This window comes from Salvelinus alpinus, chromosome 3 (genome assembly GCF_045679555.1).
Source record: "Salvelinus alpinus chromosome 3, SLU_Salpinus.1, whole genome shotgun sequence".
Classification (NCBI taxonomy): domain Eukaryota; kingdom Metazoa; phylum Chordata; class Actinopteri; order Salmoniformes; family Salmonidae; genus Salvelinus; species Salvelinus alpinus.
In genome coordinates this window covers 76,005,493-76,027,863 of record NC_092088.1, presented here as the reverse complement: position 1 = coordinate 76,027,863, position 22,371 = coordinate 76,005,493, and the positions used below count along the sequence as shown (strand labels likewise).

The following is a 22,371-nucleotide window of genomic DNA, read 5'->3' as shown; positions in this document are numbered from 1 at the left end:
AGCTGGGTTTCTACAAGTCTAATTATATGAGCTGAACAGGACTCTTCATCAGATCACTGAGCTGGGTTTCTACAAGTCTTATTATATGAGCTGAACAGGGCTCTTCATTAGATCACTGAGCTGGGGTTCTACAAGTCTAATTATATGAACTGAACAGGACTCTTCATTAGATCACTGAGCTGGGTTTCTACAAGTCTAATTATATGAACTGAACAGGACTCTTCATCAGATCACTGAGCTGGGTTTCTACAAGTCTAATTATATGAGCTGAACAGGACTCTTCATTAGATCACTGAGCTGGGTTTCTACAAGTCTAATTATATGAACTGAACAGGACTCTTCATCAGATCACTGAGCTGGGTTTCTACAAGTCTAATTATATGAACTGAAAAAGGGCTCTTCATCAGATCACTGAGCTGGGTTTCTACAAGTCTAATTATATGAGCTGAACAGGACTCTTCATCAGATCACTGAGCTGGGTTTCTACAAGTCTAATTATATGAGCTGAACAGGGCTCTTCATTAGATCACTGAGCTGGGGTTCTACAAGTCTAATTATATGAACTGAACAGGACTCTTCATTAGATCACTGAGCTGGGTTTCTACAAGTCTAATTATATGAACTGAACAGGACTCTTCATCAGATCACTGAGCTGGGTTTCCACGAGTCTAATTATATGAACTGAACAGGGCTCTTCATCAGATCACTGAGCTGGGTTTCTACAAGTCTAATTATATGAGCTGAACAGGACTCTTCATCAGATCACTGAGCTGGGTTTCTACAAGTCTAATTATATGAGCTGAACAGGGCTCTTCATCAGATCACTGAGCTGGGTTTCTACAAGTCTAATTATATGAGCTGAACAGGACTCTTCATCAGATCACTGAGCTGGGTTTCCATGAGTCTAATTATATGAGCTGAACAGGACTCTTCATCAGATCACTGAGCTGGGTTTCTACAAGTCTAATTATATGAGTTGAACAGGGCTCTTCATCAGATCACTGAGCTGGGTTTCCATGAGTCTAATTATATGAGCTGAACAGGGCTCATCATCTGAGCTGGGTGTCCATGAGTCTAATTACACTAAACAAAAAAATAAACGCAACATTGAAAGTGTTGGTCCCATGTTTCATGAGCTGAAATAAAAAATCCCAGAAATGTTCCATACGCACAAAAAGCTTATTTCTCTCAAATTTTGGGCACAAATTTGTTACATCCCTGTTAGTGAGCATTTCTCCTTTGCCAAGACAATCCATCCACCTAACAGGTGTGGCATATCAAGAAGCTGATTAAACAGCATGATTATTACACAGGTGCACCTTGTGCTGGGGGGCAATAAAAGGCCACTCTAAAATGTGCAGTTTTGTCACACAACACATTGTCACAGATGTTTCAAGTTTTGAGGGAACGTGCAATTGGTATGCTGACTGCAGGAATGTCCACCAGTGCTGTTGTCAGAGAATACCATAAGCTACCTCCAACGTCATTTTAGAGAATTTGGCAGTATGTCCAACCGGCCTCACAACCACAGACCACGTGTAACCACGCCAGGCCTGCACCTTCACATCTGGCTTTTTCACCTGCGGGATCATCTGAGGGAAGGGGGGTGCTGAGGAGTATTTCTGTCTGTAATAAATCCCTTAAGTGGGGAAAAACTAAATCTGTCACACCCTGATCTATTTCACCTGTCGCTGTGCTTGTCTCCACCTCCCTGCAGGTGTCGCCAATCTTCCCCATTATCCCCAGTGTATTTATACCTGTGTTCTCTGTTTGTTTTTTGCTAGTTTGTTTTGTTTCGTGAAACCTACCAGCATTTTCCCCCATGCTCCTGTCTGTTCTAGTTCGTGCTTTCTATTTTTTTTTCCTGTTTTGACCAGTCTGCCTGCTCTGACCCTGAGCCTGCCTGACATTCTGTACCTTGCCACACCACACTGGATTATTGACCCCTGCCTGCTCTGACCCCTGCCTGCCATTCTGGACCTTTTGCACCCTATCTGGATTACTGACCTCTGTCTGCCCTTGACCTGTCGTTTTGCCTGCCCCTGTATTAGTAATAAACTTTTGTTACTTCGACACTGTCTGCATCTGGGTCTTACCTGAAACATGATACATCTGATTGGCTGGGCCTGGTTCCCCAGTGGGTGGGCCTGGCTGCCAAGTGGGTGGGCCTATGCCCTCCAAGGCCCACCCATGGCTGCACCCCCGCCCAGTCATGTGAAATCCATAGATTAGGGTCTAATTTATTTATTTAATTGACTGATTTACTTATAAATCAAATCAAATCAAATTTTATTTGTCACATACACATGGTTAGCAGATGTTAATGCGAGTATAGTGAAATGCTTGTGCTTCTAGTTCCGACAATGCAGTAATAACCAACAAGTAATCTAACCTAACAATTCCACAACTACTACCTTATACATACAAGTGTAAAGGGATAAAGAATATGTATATGAACTGTAACTCAGTTAAATCTTTGAAACAGTTGCATGTTGCTTTTATATTTTTGTTCAGTATATATGAACTGAAGCCAGGTTAGCACTACAGCAACCCTCCAATATAACACAGTAGAGTTGACTACGGACTGATGGGCTGCAGTCAGACACAAGGGAATACAGATTGAACAGGGACAGGCTGAGATGGAGCAAGGACAGGCTCAGGTTGAACAAGGAGAGGCTCAGATTGAACAAGGACAGGCTCAGATTGAACAAGGACGGGCTCATGTTGAACAAGGGCAGGCTTAGATTGAACAAGGACAGACTCAGGTTGAAGAAGGACAGGCTAAAATTGAACAAGGACAGGCCCAGATTGAACAAGGAGAGGCTCATGTTGAACAAGAACAGGCTAATATTGAACAAGGACAGGCTCAGGATGAACAAGGATGGGCTCAGATTGAACAAGGACAGGCTCAGATTGAACAAGGACAGGCTAAGATTGAACAAGGACAGGCTCAGGTTGAACAAGGACAGGCTCGGGTTGAACAAGGAGAGGCTCAGATTGAACAAGGACAGGCTCAGGTTGAACAAGGACAGGCTCAGGTTGAACAAGGAGAGGCTCAGATTGAACAAGGACAGGCTCAGGTTGAACAAGGACAGGCTCAGGTTGAACAAGGAGAGGCTCAGGTTGAACAAGGACAGGCTCAGGTTTAACAAGGACAGGCTCAGGTTGAACAAGGACAGGCTCAGGTTTAACAAGGACAGGCTCGGGTTGAACAAGGACAGGCTCAGGTTGAACAAGGACAGGCTCAGGTTTAACAAGGACAGGCTCAGGTTGAACAAGGACAGGCTCAGGTTGAACAAGGAGAGGCTCAGGTTGAACAAGGAGAGGCTCAGGTTTAACAAGGACAGGCTCAGGTTTAACAAGGAGAGGCTCAGGTTTAACAAGGACAGGCTCAGGTTTAACAAGGACAGGCTCAGGTTTAACAAGGAGAGGCTCAGGTTTAACAAGGACAGGCTCAGGTTGAACAAGGAGAGGCTCAGGTTGAACAAGGAGAGGCTCAGGTTGAACAAGGACAGGCTCAGGTTTAACAAGGAGAGGCTCAGGTTGAACAAGGAGAGGCTCAGTTTGAACAAGGACAGGCTCAGGTTTAACAAGGACAGGCTCAGGTTGAACAAGGACAGGCTCAGGTTGAACAAGGACAGGCTCAGGTTTAACAAGGACAGACTCAGGTTGAACAAGGACAGGCTCAGGTTTAACAAGGACAGGCTCAGGTTGAACAAGGACAGGCTCAGGTTTAACAAGGACAGGCTCAGGTTGAACAAGGACAGGCTCAGGTTTAACAAGGACAGGCTCAGGTTGAACAAGGAAAGGCTCAGGTTGAACAAGGAGAGGCTCAGGTTGAACAAGGAGAGGCTCATGTTTAACAAGGACAGGCTCAGGTTGAACAAGGACAGGCTCAGGTTGAACAAGGACAGGCTCAGGTTGAACAAGGACAAGCTCAGGTTTAACAAGGACAGGCTCAGGTTTAACAAGGACAGGCTCAGGTTTAACAAGGACAGGCTCAGGTTTAACAAGGACAGGCTCAGGTTGAACAAGGAGAGGCTCAGGTTGAACAAGGAGAGGCTCAGGTTTAACAAGGACAGGCTCAGGTTGAACAAGGAGAGGCTCAGGTTGAACAAGGAGAGGCTCAGGTTTAACAAGGACAGGCTCAGGTTTAACAAGGACAGGCTCAGGTTTAACAAGGACAGGCTCAGGTTTAACAAGGACAGGCTCAGGTTGAACAAGGACAGGCTCAGGTTGAACAAGGACAGGCTCAGGTTGAACAAGGACAGGCTCAGGTTGAACAAGGACAGGCTCAGGTTTAACAAGGACAGGCTCAGGTTGAACAAGGACAGGCTCAGGTTTAACAAGGACAGGCTCAGGTTTAACAAGGACAGGCTCAGGTTTAACAAGGACAGGCTCAGGTTTAACAAGGACAGGCTCAGGTTGAACAAGGACAGGCTCAGGTTTAACAAGGACAGGCTCAGGTTGAACAAGGACAGGCTCAGGTTTAACAAGGACAGGCTCAGGTTGAACAAGGACAGGCTCAGGTTGAACAAGGACAGGCTCAGGTTGAACAAGGACAGGCTCAGGTTTAACAAGGACAGGCTCAGGTTGAACAAGGACAGGCTCAGGTTTAACAAGGACAGGCTCAGGTTGAACAAGGACAGGACAGGCTCAGGTTGAACAAGGACAGGCTCAGGTTGAACAAGGAGAGGCTGAGAAAAAAAAGAAGATTGCTACAGCAGTGGCCTTAAACAAATGTGCCATGAATTGCTGTTCTGTTCTGAAATTAGTATTAGAGTGTGCGTGACTTTATTTTTCTAAGTTTACCAACCAGTGAGTGTGTGTATCAGCTGCAACCATTCAGATTGTTCAGATTTTTTAATCTCTATTTTGTTATAGTGGAAGATTCTATTGATCTTTTAGCCAACTGACTGTAACATAATGCTTGGTAATATCTGTGGTAATATCAGCTTTACTGGTCCACTCTCCAGCCTTTCTCGGGTTACAGAGGAAACCCAAGCCCTTTGACTACAAGTCGTTATTGTAGGAGACAGATCCAGTTTCAGCTTTATTCCACTTGTTGTTTTCTTTACTCTTTTATTTCCTTGTTGCTTTTATCAGCAGCAGCTGGGCTGGGTTTTAGCATTTAGATTTCCTCCAATACTTATTACATTCTACCTGATGAAAGGATATGTAACACCACAGGTACATTTCTGACTACGATCATCAGCATCTTGTAGTCTAGCTACAGCTCTGACGTGAGAAAGTTGACATGAGAGAAACTGATGGTGGTCTGTCTGCATTTTCATCATAGTCTCTTGAAGAGGGAGAGGGTCCGTTTATACAGCATACTGCTGATCACACACAGGCATCTAGCTGAACACTGACCACACCTGTCTGGCCCTGTTATAGCAGGGAAAGGAGAGGTTAAATGTGTGTGCCATGGCTGTGCAGGCTGGCTCCATAGGGTGTGTGGCCCAGGAGGGATAGCAGACTGACAGGTGGTTCCACAGGGTAGGGCCCCTTTTACAGCCCTGCATGGGGACAGGGGGTAACCCTTACCCCACACAGACACAGTGACCACAGTAAGCCCTAAACATTAGAGGGCTTTAAACAACACATCACATAAACATATCTAGAGATTTTCATGCTCCTTTTTATATGTAAATGACATATCAGCATATTTCTAAACAAAACTGTTATCTCTTGGAATATAACTATATATTCTTGAATTACATAGCAATTTAAAAAAATGTATCATCTAAAATATAAATCAGTGCTATTGAATCACATGATTATTAGTGATTGGTCTCAGTTTGCTAGTTATTAGTGTTATTTTAGAGTCGAATGGCTGAAAACGTAAGGGGCGGGAATTTGACCAACAGGGCGTGGCTTCACACCCAGAATGAAAGGGGTGTGTCTGTAGGCTGCTGATGGGGGCCAAAGGGCTTCGCGTGAGCGCTTCTTTGCCAAGGGAGAGGAACAGAGAGTGAGAGGGGACAGAGAGGACATAAACTCTACCGTTTCTCATAGCACTGTGGACTTTGGACAAGTTGACATTTACACTGTTCAAAATATTTTCTCTAGACTACAATTATGAAGTGGATGGTCAAACAAAAAGGACTTTGAAATTGTTATTTTTGGAAATATTAATGCCTTTTTTAAGTGCGTAATGGCACGACTTCACCATGAACTATGTTTTTATGGGTAACATTATAAAGAAAGACCAAGCCTAATCTTGATTTTAAAGCGCATTGAATTGATCTAATTTAAAAGGCATGTTTCCTGCGTGTTGCCCTCCAGCTCAGTATAGCGCCTCATGGGATGTAACAAATGGAAAGCTGGGTTCAACTTTGGACACCTGAAGGCACAGTCCAAACTTTCCGTCTTCTTTGCCATGATCATAATTTTCACGTACTTATTTTATTGTTTCACTGGGTACTGCGACTCCCAACCTATAACTGTATACGACCAACATACTTTTATCAACAAAATCCTGCAAAAGGAAGAACTGGAGTATTCACCTCACCAACTGTCTGACGCGCACAAGAACAGTTCTCCCGGCTCGTTTGTTCGCGAGCTCCCCGGCGTTGACAGTGTTGACACACTCTTGCAGGTCAATGATAACGAACTGCGACCTGATAACAATATCTCTACAGCTAATAACTTCGGGAGTAAAACGTTTCCTCAAGCAATCATCATCGGAGTAAAGAAAGGAGGCACGCGCGCGCTACTGGAGTTTCTGCGCATTCACCCGGATGTCAGAGCAGTGGGCGCCGAACCCCACTTCTTCGACAGGTTCTATGATAAAGGACTGGAATGGTACAGGTGAGCCAGTGCTGTTTTGAATTTCACTGAAATGTTTTTCTTAACAGGAGCACTGAAAACATCAAGGTGAACATGGCCAAAAGATGGAAAGATATATGATTTTCTATCATAAATAGCCTAATGTTTCGTTTGAATTAGTCAATACAGATTGCCTGCTACCCAGGTAAAATCATGGTATTACAATCACTGTGACATAGGGGCTTGCTTGGTAAATATTTTTTTTTCTCCAAATAATGTAATTCATCCCACAATGACAAAGTATCAAATATTGTGTGAAACTGCCTGTCATCACAGGCGCCAAAAGACAACAGACTCAGAAACACATCTGTGGATTTACTATATATCAGGTGTAGCCTATATGGGAAATTCCATGGTAACAGAATTACACAGAAGACTCAGATTTTTCACTTTGAAATATATTCCAAACAAAAACCCTTTATTTCAAAGTTTAACAAACCATACAATTTATACCATACATTTAACAAATTACATTTATTTACATTTATTTTGGTAACTTGTGTTTGTCATTGATCACCTCTCCTGAGCAGGCTCCTATCCTCCACCTCCTCCTCCCTTCCTACAGTGTCACCTCATTAATATCGCCCAATGCCAATAAGGATCCTCTCTGAGAGCCCCTTGGTGCGACAGGGCATTCAGTCCCCTGCCAAAAAAATGTTGTTTATTGACGTGATGTGCTGCGGTTCTAAGTGTCTGTCCCTGTGTGTATCCCCGGGGACCCCTCACTGTCACCCATTTCACCTGGTTGGGCAGGTGAGCACATAGAGATGTGACACAGAGCCAATGAGAGGGAGAAATCAATACAGTCTGTTAATTAATATTGCAGATGTTGAGTATAAACGTCAATAGCAGCAATGGAGGGATGAAAGTCTCTCCCATCACAACTCTCTAAACTCTCCAAGCATATGCAGATTTTTTTTTTTACTAAAGAAATCAAGATCACACAGACAAATGTCTCTAAAGATGTATGGCAGGTAGCCTAGTGGTTAAGAGCATTGGACTAGCAACCAAAAGGCTTCTGGACTGAATCCCCAAGCCAACTATGTGAAGAAAAAAAGTATCTGTTGATGTGCCCTTGAGCAAGGCGCATAGCCCTAATTGCTCTGGATAAGAATTACTCAAATGTAAATGTACTCTTTCCAAGCGTTGACAATGTAGCGTTGAGAGTGTAGCCTATAGTCTTCTGCAAGTTACCTGAATGTACTGTCTTTCACTGTACTATAATGTCATTTGTGAGGCCAGGCAGTTGAGCCTACAGTATGGCACTACAACAGTTACAGGCCTTTGATGGTGTTGAGAGACCAGTGACCTTTTAACACCGTCCCAGTGCTTTGTTGCAGCTGCACGGCGGCTCTCTAGTCTCTCTTTCTGTCTCATAAATGTGTGATGAAATGGTTTTAGTCTTTCCTAATCTGACGACAGGTCTTGTCAACACTGTGTGGATTGGCCTGATGTAATGACAGCTCAAGCATTAGCTCGGACAACTCAGGGACATGGAGATTAGGACCCTGTCACGGTTCAACATCACATTATGGAGTACCAGCCAGTCAGTGTAGGGTAAAGTTGCCCAAAGCCAATGCGCTGATCTAAAGTCAGTGTTGGGTCTTTTTCCCTAATGTTTTAGGTTGGGATTGGGGGATGGGAAGCTGATCCTAGATCTGTGCCTAAGGGTGTGATGGTTTATTGGTTCTTATCTAAGGAGAAGTGTGTAGTGCTGTGCTGGAGTAATGAAAATGGTGTCAAAGCACCCCAATCAGCCAGTCTCTCATCATCACCTGCTCCCTCTGCTCTTCTCTCACCTCCTTCCGCTTTTCTCTCACTCCCTCTGACCTTCTCCCTAAGCTCTGCGCCACTCGGGCACTGCATCTCAGTGCTAGAGGCGTCACTACAGACACCCTGGTTCGAATCCAGGCTGTATCACAACCGGCTGTGATTGGGAGTCCCCTAGGGCGGTGCACAATTGGCCCAGTGTCGTCCGGGTTTGGCCCGGTGTAGGCCGTCATTGTAAATAAGAATTTGTTCTTAACTGACATGCCTAGTTAAATATACAGTGGGGAGAACAAGTATTTGATACACTGCCGATTTTGCAGGTTTTCCTACTTACAAAGCATGTAGAGGTCTGTCATTTTTATCATAGGTACACTTCAACTGTGAGAGACGGAATCTAAAACAAAAATCCAGAAAATAACATTGTATGATTTTTAAATAATTAATTTGCATTTTATTGCATGACATAAGTATTTGATCACCTACCAACCAGTAAGAATTCCGGCTCTCACAGACCTGTTAGTTTTTCTTTAAGAAGCCCTCCTGTTCTCCACTCATTACCTGTATTAACTGCACCTGTTTGAACTCGTTACCTGTATAAAAGACACCTGTCCACACACTCAATCAAACAGATTCCAACCTCTCCACAATGGCCAAGACCAGAGAGCTGTGTAAGGACATCAGGGATAAAATTGTAGACCTGTACAAGGCTGGGATGGGCTACAGGACAATAGCCAAGCAGCTTGGTGAGAAGGCAACAACTGTTGGCACAATTATTAGAAAATGGAAGAAGTTCAAGATGACGGTCAATCACCCTCGGTCTGGGGCTCCATGCAAGATCTCACCTCGTGGGGCATCAATGATCATGAGGAATGTGAGGGATCAGCCCAGAACTACACGGCAGGACCTGGTCAATGACCTGAAGAGAGCTGGGACCACAGTCTCAAAGAAAACCATTAGTAACACACTACGCCGTCATGGATTAAAATCCTGCAGCGCACGCAAGGTCCCCCTGCTTAAGCCAGTGCATGTCCAGGCCCGTCTGAAGTTTGCCAATGACCATCTGGATGATCCAGAGGAGGAATGGGAGAAGGTCATGTGGTCTGATGAGACAAAAATAGAGCTTTTTGGTCTAACTCCACTCGCCGTGTTTGGAGGAAGAAGAAGGATGAGTACAACCCCAAGAATACCATCCCAACCGTGAAGCATGGAGGTGGAAACATCATTCTTTGGGGATGCTTTTCTGCAAAGGGGACAGGACGACTGCATCGTATTGAGGGGAGGATGGATGGGGCCATGTATCGCGAGATCTTGGCCAACAACCTCCTTCCCTCAGTAAGAGCATTGAAGATGGGTCGTGGCTGGGTTTTCCAGCATGACAACGACACGAAGCACACAGCCATGGCAACTAAGGAGTGGCTCCGTAAGAAGCATCTCAAGGTCCTGGAGTGGCCTAGCCAGTCTCCAGACCTGAACCCAATAGAAAATCTTTGGAGGGAGCTGAAAGTCCGTATTGCCCAGCGACAGCCCCGAAACCTGAAGGATCTGGAGAAGATCTGTAGGGAGGAGTGGGCCAAAATCCCTGCTGCAGTGTGTGCAAACCTAGTCAAGAACTACAGGAAACGTATGATCTCTGTAATTGCAAACAAAGGTTTCTGTACCAAATATTAAGTTCTGCTTTTCTGATGTATCAAATACTTATGTCATGCAATAAAATGCAAATTAATTACTTAAAAATCATACAATGTGATTTTCTGGATTTTTGTTTTAGATTCCGTCTCTCATAGTTGAAGTGTACCTATGATAAAAATTACAGACCTCTACATGCTTTGTAAGTAGGAAAACCTGCAAAATCGGCAGTGTATCAAATACTTGTTCTCCCCACTGTATATATATATTTTTAATCTCACCTCCCTCCTCTCTTCTCTCACTCCACCCTCTCTTCTCTCACTCCCTTCGCTCTTCTCTCACTCCATCCTCTCTTCTCTCACTCCCTCCTCTCTTCTCTTACTCCATCCTCTCTTCTCTCACTCCCTCCACTCTTCTCTCACTCCCTCCACTCTTCTCTCACTCCCTATCCTCTTCTCTCACTCCACCCTCTCTTCTCTCACTCCCTACTCTCTTCTCTCACTCCCTCCACTCTTCTCTCACTCCCTCTCCTCTTCTCTCACTCCCTCCGCTCTTCTCTTACGTCCCTCCGCTTTTCTCTCACCTCGCTCCTCTCTTCTCTCACTCCACCCTCTCTTCTCTCACTCCATCCTCTCTTCTCTCACTCCACCCTCTCTTCTCTCACTCCCTACTCTCTTCTCTCACTCCCTCCACTCTTCTCTCACTCCCTCTCATCTTCTCTCACTCCATCCTCTCTTCTCTCACTCCATGCTCTCTTCTCTCACCTCCCTCCTCTCACTCTATCCTCTCTTCTCTCACTCCACCCTCTCTTCTCTCACTCCCCCCTCTCTTCTCTCACTCCATCCTCTCTTCTCTCACTCCCTCCAATCTTCTCTCACTCCCTCTCCTCTTCTCTCACTCCCTCTCCTCTTCTCTCACCCCTCCTCTCTTCTCTCACTCCCTCCACTCTTCTCTCACTCCCTCTCCTCTTCTCTCACTCCATCCTCTCTTCTCTCACTCCCTTCGCTCTTCTCTCACTCCATCCTCTCTTCTCTCACTCCATCCTCTCTTCTCTCACCTCCCTCCTCTCACTCTATCCTCTCTTCTCTCACTCCACCCTCTCTTCTCTCACTCCCTCCACTCTTATCTCACTCCCTCCACTCTTCTCTCACTCCCTCCTCTCTTCTCTCACTCCATCCTCTCTTCTCTCACTCCCTCCTCTCTTCTCTCACTCCCTCCTCTCTTCTCTCACTCCATCCTCTCTTCTCTCACTCCTCACTCCCTCCTCTCTTCTCTCACTCCCTCCACTCTTCTCTCACTCCCTCTCCTCTTCTCTCACTCCATCCTCTCTTCTCTCACTCCCTTCACTCGTCTCTCACTCCATCCTCTCTTCTCTCACTTCATCCTCTCTTCTCTCACCTCCCTCCTCTCTTCTCTCACTCTATCCTCTCTTCTCTCACTCCCTCCTCTCTTCTCTCACTCCATCCTCTCTTCTCTCACTCCATCCTCTCTTCTTTCACTCCCTCATCTCTTCTCTCACCTCCCTCCACTCTTCTCTCCTGTGTGTGAAAGGCGTTGTATCATCATTGATGGGGTCTTTGATTTTAACCAGGGTATTACACAGGGTATTATAATGTCTTGTGTAATGATTTATGTATCTACACGGTACTACACCAGTAACTGAAATTAAACCGAATCTGACCCCTATCCTTTGAAGGCAATTCAATCATTGTTTTATGTGTGCAACTGAGGAATAACATTCTGGTTACCAAAGCAGTTATAGAGTAACTCTGTGGCGTAAGGGCAACTTTTAAAATGTTGCTATTCACATTGACATGAAACCTATCCATTCATATCTGGACTGGATTCACTCCAGGCACCGTTTAAGAATGCATATAGACTGGACTGGAAAGTGTCACTTAAACATGTTATACTTTGACAGAGCTCTTAACTTCAAGGTATTATTACACTGCTATGTGTTTGTAATTGAACCCTGTCCTCTGTCTTCAGTTGGTAACCAAATAAAACACATGGACATGTTAAAATGAGCATTTGGCAAATTGTTTTAGAAGAAATGCTTATATGTGGGGAAAAACACTCGATGCATTTGGAAATGGTAATGCGGCTTTGTGGGAGAGAACATGTTTAAAGGGTTTAGCTCTTTCTACTCTTTCTGTGTGTGACTGTGTGTGTGTGACTGTGTGTGTGTTTCCACTGTGTGTGTGACTGTGTGTGTGTGTGTTTCCATTGCATATGTGCATGTAGCCTAAGCTTTACCTGATGAGATCCAGTCCCGTGTCTATCTCCCTCTCCCCATTCTCCTCTGCCATCCACCATTAAACCTATCCACAACTTTTCATTACACCATAAATATCCAATAGATATAAATGTAATTTCCCATATTGATCTGTTAAAATAGGGTTTCCTATTGATTCAGCTCCTGGCACCTTTATCAGGGCACTGCAGGGGAGGTTCATTAACCGCTGAATATTCAATCTTGTTGACAAGGTGTTGTTGGCCCGTCAACCAGCGACATTTATACCCTACACACATGGTTACACCTAGAATGTATTTATGCTGCAGTGAAATTCTAGTTAAGTCTGTGAAACGTGTGGGGATTGGGGGGACAGTGTTCTTCAGAAGTATATTTTCTTTCATAATTCAGTGTAGCATTGGTCACAGTATCCAGACTGGAATGACCGACTCTTATTTCCTGCAAGTCTTTTTTACCAATCACAAGGGATTCCACTGTGGAATTCTGAGGCATATGTCCAAGGTTTGGAAATGGAGTGTTAGAGACAGAGAGAGTGTTCTTTGACCCAACAAAAAGTTTTTGGAAGGGCCTTTCATGGTTCCAAGTAGGAAGCGTGGAAATGATTGTCTTTGAAATAATCAAATGTATAGAATTGGACTGAACAAAGGAGACCTTTGTTTGAATGTCCACTGGTCGTCTTGTCTTTGTGTCATTATGCAGAATGAGAGCAATGACAAACATTCTCTGCTGTGACCATTGACAATCATAAATGCTGCCTCCTAACTTTTCAAAAATAACATTTATCTCAGGCTATGGCGGTGTACGATCAAGGAAAGATCTAGAATATATGCATGGCATGCTTTCAAGCAACCAAAGGAATTCCTTCAAGATTGATATCAATATGCAAAATGAAATGGGGAAAATGTAACTGAATAATCAAACATGACTTGATAAATTGGTTTGGGGACGGGTATGGATTTTCAATCTTGAGAAAAACTCATCGTCCAACTCAGTCATCAACATTTTGACAGCTCATAATTGGCCGACCTTTCACCTTCAGTATGGCATGCACTATCCAATCAGATGATAGTTAATGAAATAACTGGAAAGTATAAGAGATGTGAAAATGATAACTCGATGAGTATTTAGAATTGGACAGATGGAGAAGTAAATGGACTCCCTTTCCAACCCTGTAGTGTGACAGAACAAGGGACTGACTATTACAAATCAATATCTTCAATAGCCAGATGCCTAACCTAATTACATCTGAACATGATTATTTAACTAACAGATCATCAATTAATAGAAGTGTTAAAGTAATAGTTAAAACTGGGTTCCCTATACTGTTTACCAGCGCTGCATTCACACATACTGTAGCTAGGAACTTTATTGTTGAATTTCTAAACTCAGTGTGACAGAAAGGTATGCTAGTTATGTTTTAACTAGCAGATGTAGACTACTCTGATGCTCTTTTACTATAATAATGTAAAACTAATCCAGAGATTTTCACTGCCACAATACCGACCCTTTTCTACCTTCTCTCCCCTCATAATAAATCCATTTTAAACAGATAGAGCAGCAGAACTGTGACAGTATTTATCCAGTAGGCTGGATTCCTCTCAGCCTGCAGGTCTCTAACATGACTCCCAGGTTACGATCATTGATCAGGGTTCATGTTTGGTGGAGTGGAAAAAATGATTCCCACTCCGTCCCTCCCGACCTCCTCCTTTCATGTCCCTGTCACAGCAAGATGGATGGCACAGCTATAACAACCTCACATGGCTCTACACCTCTCTGGAATCACAATACACACCCAGTCAACACTGGTAAACAGAAATGTCTTGTTTTCTGCAAGGCTGGGATTATCGAATCGTGGACTAATGAAATTCTAGTTATCAGAGACTGTAGTAGTGGTTGTAGCGACTGTAGGATAGAAGTGTGAATGTTGACAAGGACAGTTTTGTTTTTGCACCAACCGGAGTTACTCTGTTTAGTTAATCCCTGCCTACACTTCAAATTGTCTAACCTTATCTTAACCAGGGCCCATTCCCATTTAGAGTGTGCTTATTTGCCTTAGTACCTCAACAAGGGCAGGGAGTAGTGTACGCTATTAGATAGTTATTGGAATATAATTCAGCCAGGAGCTCTCTTGTGCACCATTTTACCTAGGACGCTTTAAGTTGACCTCTACCCCCATCACCCAGCCTACCATCTTCTGTCTAGAGAGGCTACTGGATCACTGACTTTAAGTTGACCTCTACCAATATCACCCAGCCTACCATCTTCTGTCTAGAGAGGCTACAAGATCACTGACTTTAAGTTGACCTCTACCCCCATCACCCAGCCTACCATCTTCTGTCTAGAGAGGCTACTAGATCACTGACTTTAAGTTGACCTCTACCCCCATCACCCAGCCTACCATCTTCCGTCTAGAGAGGCTACTAGATCACTGACTTTAAGTTGACCTCTACCCCCATCACCCAGCCTACCATCTTCTGTCTAGAGAGGCTACTGGATCACTGACTTTAAGTTGACCTCTACCCCCATCACCCAGCCTACCATCTTCTGTCTAGAGAGGCTACTAGATCACTGACTTTAAGTTGACCTCTACCCCCATCACCCAGCCTACCATCTTCTGTCTAGAGAGGCTACTGGATCACTGACTTTAAGTTGACCTCTACCCCCATCACCCAGCCTACTATCTTCTGTCTAGAGAGGCTACTAGATCACTGACTTTAAGTTGACCTCTACCCCCATCACCCAGCCTACCATCTTCTGTCTAGAGATGCTACTGGATCACTGACTTTAAGTTGACCTCTACCCCCATCACCCAGCCTACCATCTTCTGTCTAGAGAGGCTACTAGATCACTGACTTTAAGTTTACCTCTACCCCCATCACCCAGCCTACCATCTTCTGTCTAGAGAGGCTACTAGATCACTGACTTTAAGTTGACCTCTACCCCCATCACCCAGCCTACCATCTTCTGTCTAGAGAGGCTACTGGATCACTGACTTTAAGTTGACCTCTACCCCCATCACCCAGCCTACCATCTTCTGTCTAGAGAGGCTACTGGATCACTGACTTTAAGTTGACCTCTACCCCCATCACCCAGCCTACCATCTTTTGTCTAGAGAGTCTGCTGGATCACTGACTTTAAGTTGACCTCTACCCCCATCACCCAGCCTACCATCTTCTGTCTAGAGAGGCTACTGGATCACTGACTTTAAGTTGACCTCTACCCCCATCACCCAGCCTACCATCTTCTGTCTAGAGAGGCTATTGGATCCTTGACAGCTTAGTGTGTGTTTGCTGTCTCAGCCATTAAACCATCTCTGTTTAATGACTGGCTGGCTGGCTGGCTGGCTGGCTGGCTGGCTGGCTGGCTGGCTGGGTGAGAGAGAGTAATGGTCCTTTGTAGCTCAGTTGGTAGAGCATAGTGCTTGTTACACCAGGGTAGTTGGAAAAATGTTATGGGTTGTCTTTAATAGCGTAACAGGAATTGGTTACTGGTGCGGTGGTTATGTTTAATTGTGAGGAAATGTGACTGATTAAAAGGAGAACTCTGCCTGAAGGAGATCTCTGGAAGAAATTGTCTGCGGAATGTGAACATTATCTGGGAAGTTCACAATGTGAAATCTGAAGAAAAAAAGACTTTCTCTCTCACAAAATTGCTCTCTCTCTCTCTTTGTTGTACTGTGTATTTTAGAGACACGCTCTCTCTCTCTCTCACACACACACGCACGCACGCACGCGCGCGCGCGCACACACACACACACACACACACACACACACACACACACACACACACACACACACACACACACACACACACACACACACACACACACACACACACACACACACACACACACCACTTACTGGGTGTGGATCGGTCCCGTAATGACAAACACTGGAGCTTTCCCATTAGCTGCAGTCCCTGTGTTCTGCCAGCAATAATCCCCATTCCTCAATTAAAACAAGTCAAGGATGGGCCGACAACCACAAGGAGTGGGACATTTTAACAGTTTAGGAAGTGGTTTTTCACTGCAGTCTAGTATTGAGTCTTCTCATTGGTCTAGAGTTGGGTAGATGCCAGATGGCCAATGGTTGGAGCCCATATTGAGTCCATTAGAGAGTTCTGAGGTGTACTTGTAAGTTTTATTCATTTGGAAAAGCTAGCTAATTAATGGAAACATGTGGGCGTTTAAGCACGGTAGCAGACCCTGGGGAAAGAACACTTTAGCATTATGTATAGTATAAGACGATAATGTTTAACTTTGGTTCAAAAGGGAAGAAGCTGCTTTTATAAAGTTCTCAAAAAGACAACCCTGCTTATAGCATCATAAGAAGCCCTTAAGATTTCACAAGACTGTATCAAGGCTGGAGTGCTGATACTGGGTTTTCTGCTTTTCCATAAAGGTAGTTGTTAGTAAGAATAACTACAGGGCAGTGCATGATTTCATACTGAAACCCTCGGAACAATTTAACCTAATGAAGTTACTAGAGCCCCCATAGTCAACTGGTGGACAGCGGTCCAGATGCAGACCCAGAACAAGGTAAAACACCTTTGGGGGGGAACTCAGTAGGGATTCGACCCCTGGTATCATCTGAACACACGTAAGACATGGACAATTTTGTAGAATTGCAGGGAATGAGCTTTAAAACAGCAAACAATTCTCTGCCTCATGCAAAATTTGTAAAATTGGGGGAAATTAGCTATAAAACTGCAAAATGTTCTCTCTGCCAACAAGAGGGGTGTGAACAGTTTGGGGTCGCATGGGTTGCAAGGTGGGGGTTTGTTATTACGCCGAAAAAGAACAATATCCATTCGGACCTTTGCCACCTAGGAAATCTGTGTGACCGGACCTTCTCAAATAGTACTTGAGTACCCCTGGTATAGAGGCTCGTTTTACAGTGTTATCAATTACATCACTGGGGTCAGGCTGAGGGAGGAAGGAAGTGACCATCCAGTAATCTGTCCATCTCTCTCTTCCTCCTCCTCTTGTCTGTTCATCGGTTCATCTCAGGGTGGGGTCACCCACGGATAAATCCTCACAGCCAACAGCTAACCCACTGTGGGCCAGGCAGTAACACAGTGGAACACACAGGCTGATTTTCCCATTCGATAAGACAGAGGCGGGCAGTCAAAGGAAGGCAGACAGAGGGGGTCAGACAGAGGGAGGGAGACAGAGGGGGTGGATGAAGGGGGCAGACAGAGGTGGGACAGACAGAGGGGGTCAGACAGGGGGACAGACAGAGGGAGGCAGACAGAGGGGGTCAGACAGGGGGACAGACAGAGGGGGACAGACAGAGGGAGGCAGACAGAGGGGGGCAGACAGGGGGGGCCAGACAGAGGGGGCAGACATAGGGGGGCAGACAGAGTGGGGCAGACAGAGGGGTATAGACAGAGGGAGGCAGACAGTGGGGGCAGACATAGGGGGGCAGACAGAGGGAGGCAGACAGACGGGGCAGACATAGGGGGGCAGACAGAGGGAGGCAGACAGAGGGGGGCAGACACTTTTCTCTGTCTTTCACTCTCTCATACACATACAGTATACTCTCCCATCTCTTGCTCTCTCAGAAAAAAAAGTATTATCTCTCCAACGCTCTCTCTCTCTATCTTTTTAATTCTGCAGTTGGAATGTCAGGCTTTATCCTGCAGTAGTCAGTCTGGAGTCTTGAGCTGTTCTCCCTCTCTCCTCTCTCTGTTTCTCTCTCTCTCTCTACACTCTTAGAAAAAATGGTTCCAAAAGGAGAACCCTTTTTGGTTTCAGGTAGAACCATTTTGGGTTCTGTGTAGATCCCTCTGTGGAAAGGGTTCTACATGGAACTCAAAATGATTTTACCTGGAACCAAAAGGGTTCTACCTGAAACCAATAAGTGTTCTTCCAAGGGTTCTCCTATGGGGACTCTTTTTTCTAAGAGTGTACATGCACACAGACTCTGTTATTCCCTCTCCTGAGGAAGCTGTGAGACTGCTACTCACTCATTCTTCTCAACGTTACCTGCTGTAGTAATCTCTGTATTAGTTGTCATGTTCACTTTCCCCCTGGTAGACACATTCTTTAGGTCTTTCTTACTGACCTACCTCACTGATCTACACCTCCTCAACAAATAGAGCTCTCCGTCTCACCATTTCCTGCTGTGTGTGTAGTCAGGCAGCCTTGGTGTGTACTGAATTAGGTTCTACTATGCAATGCTACTTTACCACACACACACACACACACACACACACAAAACACGCACACACAAAACACGCACACACAAAACACGCACACACACACAAAACATGCACACACACACACACATGTATGTGGACCAAACTGTGAATCATTTGTCATTGCTTTCACACAAAATGCATTCAATGACCACATTCTCCGAAATCCATGAACTCTTTTCTCGCTCATACTCCACCACCTGCAAACTATATATTTGCAGCACGTTTTCAAATGCTAAAACACTGTTTCCAAAACTGTTAAAAACACATTCAAAACAGAATGATGGCAAATGTCGTGCATTTCTACAGTAACCAGATTGAAACAGAAAATCTCAGCACAATATTTAATCTTTCCAAACACAGCTAATTGCGATTTCAGCTGAAAGCCTACCCAAGTGTCCTGTTTTTAGTCTCGTTACCAAACAGACAAAAGAGGACGGCTTCGGAAGGATTTAATTTGGAAACATAGATCAAGGAAGACAGGTTGGTGGGGAAAGAAGAGTGGCAGGGAGGGAGAATGCGTGGAGGACAAAGGAGAGGAAGACCAAGAGCGGTGGTCTCTGATGAGATAAGGGCCACAATGATTGACCATGTTGTAAACCATGGTCTCTCTTTGAGAGAGGCCGGTTTAAGGGTGCAACCAAATTCGCAGCGTTCAACAGTTGCATCATTAGTACAAATTTTCCGGCAAAACAACAGGTGAGATGTGCATCCTTCAATGATAATTGAACTACATTAGAGTACAATACAGTATGTTCACATTTTTACATGTACTGACATATTGAAATATATTGATTGTTTTGTGTTTTTCAGTAAGATCTAAAGGTTGCATCCCACAGGAGGGAGAGGCAGAATATTATCAGATGCACAGGAAATTGACATTGTTGACATGGTAATACGGTCAGCACAATGACAATTGCCAGAGTCCTAGTGTAAGGGTCCTGTGTGTAGCTGGTGTAGAGAGTCAGGCGCAGGACAGCAGATATGAGTAATCAACGTATTTACTCAAAAAGACAAATTTACAAAGTAACATCTCGAGCCCACAAAGACGGACCGAATTACAAAAAACAATCACTCACAAACACAACATGGGGAACAGAGGGTTAAATAATGAACAAGTAATTGGTTGAGTGAAGCCAGGTGTGTAATACAAATACAGAACAAATGGAAAATTAAAAGTGGATCGGTGGTGGCTAGAAAGCCGGTGACGTCAACCGCCAAACGCCGCCCGAACAAGGAGACGGACCGACTTCGGCGGAAGTCGTGACACCTAGAGAAACATAAAATAAGGATGAAGCAGTTGTACACTGTACCCTTTGAGAGAAACGGTGAACACGTGAAAGAACTCTGGTATCAATATGTCCAGGTAAGATGTCTGTTCAATAACCAAACAGGGTACATACACAGCTACGCATAATGGAAAGTACTGTAAAACTGTGGATTTACTGTATTTTAGAGAGTAATGGAGATGGAAGCCAGGCAACCTGCACATACATTCATCTTTGTGGATGAAGCTGGATGCAACCTGGCAAAAACACGCCGCAGGGGAAGAAATGTGATTGGACAGAGAGCAACCGTGGATGTCCCAGGCCAGAGAGCAGCTGACATCACAATGTGTGCTGCACTGTCCAGTGATGGTTTGCTGTTACACAAACCACTCATTGGCCCCTACAATACAGAGAGGCTCAGTTCTTTTCTTGATGACCTGCATAATCAACTTGTGCCAGCGGAGGAGAGAGGGGCAAGAAACTCCCCTACCTTTGTTGTTGTGTGGGATAATGTGGCATTCCACCACTCTGCTGCAGTCACAGACTGGTTTGCTGCACATCCCAGGATGTCAGTACTATTCCTGCCTCCATACTCCCCCTTCCTAAACCCCATAGAGGAGTTTTTCTCTGCATAGAGGTGGAAGGTTTATGACCACCATCCACATGACCAGATGTCCTTACTGGATGCCATGAATGCGGGGTGTAGAGACACTTCTCCTGAAGACTGCCAGGGTGTGGAGACACTTCTCCTGAAGACTGCCAGGGTGTGGAGACACTTCTCCTGAAGACTGCCAGGGTGTGGAAACACTTCTCCTGAAGACTGCCAGGGTGTGAAGACACTTCTCCTGAAGACTGCCAGGGTGTGGAGACACTTCTCCTGAAGACTGCCAGGGTGTGGAGACACTTCTCCTGAAGACTGCCAGGGTGTGGAGACACTTCTCCTGAAGACTGCCAGGGTGTAGAGACACTTCTCCTGAAGACTGCCAGGGTGTGGAGACACTTCTCCTGAAGACTGCCAGGGTGTAGAGACACTTCTCCTGAAGACTGCCAGGGTGTAGAGACACTTCTCCTGAAGACTGCCAGGGTGTAGAGACACTTCTCCTGAAGACTGCCAGGGTGTAGAGACACTTCTCCTGAAGACTGCCAGGGTGTGGAGACACTTCTCCTGAAGACTGCCAGGGTGTAGAGACACTTCTCCTGAAGACTGCCAGGGTGTGGAGACACTTCTCCTGAAGACTGCCAGGGTGTAGAGACACTTCTCCTGAAGACTGCCAGGGTGTAGAGACACTTCTCCTGAAGACTGCCAGGGTGTAGAGACACTTCTCCTGAAGACTGCCAGGGTGTGGAAACACTTCTCCTGAAGACTGCCAGGGTGTGGAGACACTTCTCCTGAAGACTGCCAGGGTGTGGAGACACTTCTCCTGAAGACTGCCAGGGTGTGGAGACACTTCTCCTGAAGACTGCCAGGGTGTGGAGACACTTCTCCTGAAGACTGCCAGGGTGTGGAGACACTTCTCCTGAAGACTGCCAGGGTGTGGAGACACTTCTCCTGAAGACTGCCAGGGTGTGGAGACACTCCTCCTGAAGACTGCCAGGGTGTAGAGACACTTCTCCTGAAGACTGCCAGGGTTGGACTAGACATTCCAGAAGATACTTTCCAAGATGCATCGCCAGAGAAGACATAAGATGTGATGTTGCTGAGAACTTGTGACCAAATGCAGGAGAGAGGGAGAACTAGAACCCTCACAGTACTGTACAGTATGAGTGATTATACTATACATGTTGTTGATGTTTGTTTTTTTGTCGTTATTACCGCAGCCCTGTAATTTCAGGAATTCGTTTTTTTGTTTAAACTTTTTATTTTCACAAGTAAATTACTATATGCAAAGATACAGAAAAAATAAAGGCTATCGAAGCAAATTGCTGCATTTCTGATTCATTCTTGTTACATATACTTCAGTACAGTCAATAAAGTGAAAATGTGTTATTCTTATTCTATAATGAAATACTGATTTATGTGAAAAATCATTCAAACTTCAAAGAGAAAAGTTAATAATTGATGTAATGCTCCCTGCTGTTAGTGTTTTTTAGGTCAGTGTGTTATGAGTGACAATGTACGCTTTCTGAGTGAGAATTGTTGCCAGTGTTATGGTGGAACGAGTTTATTTTGAGACATGTATGAAGTGTTTTGGTGGTTTGAGTGAGTTTTGGTGGTGAGATGAACTGTTTGGCCAAGATGCATGTTGGTATTGCACTGTGTGAAGAGTTTTGAAAAAGTGGCTTCAGTATTGACCGATGCTTGTTAGCAATTGAAAAAAACGAACTCCTGAAGCCTTCATTCTTTCCTCCCAGTAATGACAAGCCTTTCTCTCTGCAGAGTAGCAGAGTATTGAGTCTAAAGCATGGGACAGAGGGTTAATCTCA

At 44.9% G+C, this 22,371-nt stretch overlaps 2 protein-coding genes across 2 annotated transcripts in view; both read left to right on the top strand.

Annotated features, from left to right (window-relative positions):
* The first annotated feature begins 2,721 nt into the window (after positions 1-2,721).
* On the top strand, positions 2,722-4,665 carry LOC139569846 (golgin subfamily A member 6-like protein 22). Its single transcript, XM_071391180.1, has one exon. The coding sequence runs from the start codon at positions 2,722-2,724 to the stop codon at positions 4,663-4,665; it is 1,944 nt and encodes a 647-aa protein (XP_071247281.1).
* Positions 4,666-6,159: 1,494 nt separating this feature from the next.
* LOC139571344 (heparan sulfate glucosamine 3-O-sulfotransferase 6-like) overlaps positions 6,160-22,371 on the top strand; it is a 29,541-nt gene continuing 13,329 nt past the window's right edge. Inside the window, exon 1 of the mRNA XM_071394141.1 lies at positions 6,160-6,813. Within this exon, the coding sequence (XP_071250242.1) occupies positions 6,305-6,813 (509 nt within the window). The 5' untranslated portion in view covers positions 6,160-6,304. The remainder of the gene's footprint in view (positions 6,814-22,371) is intronic.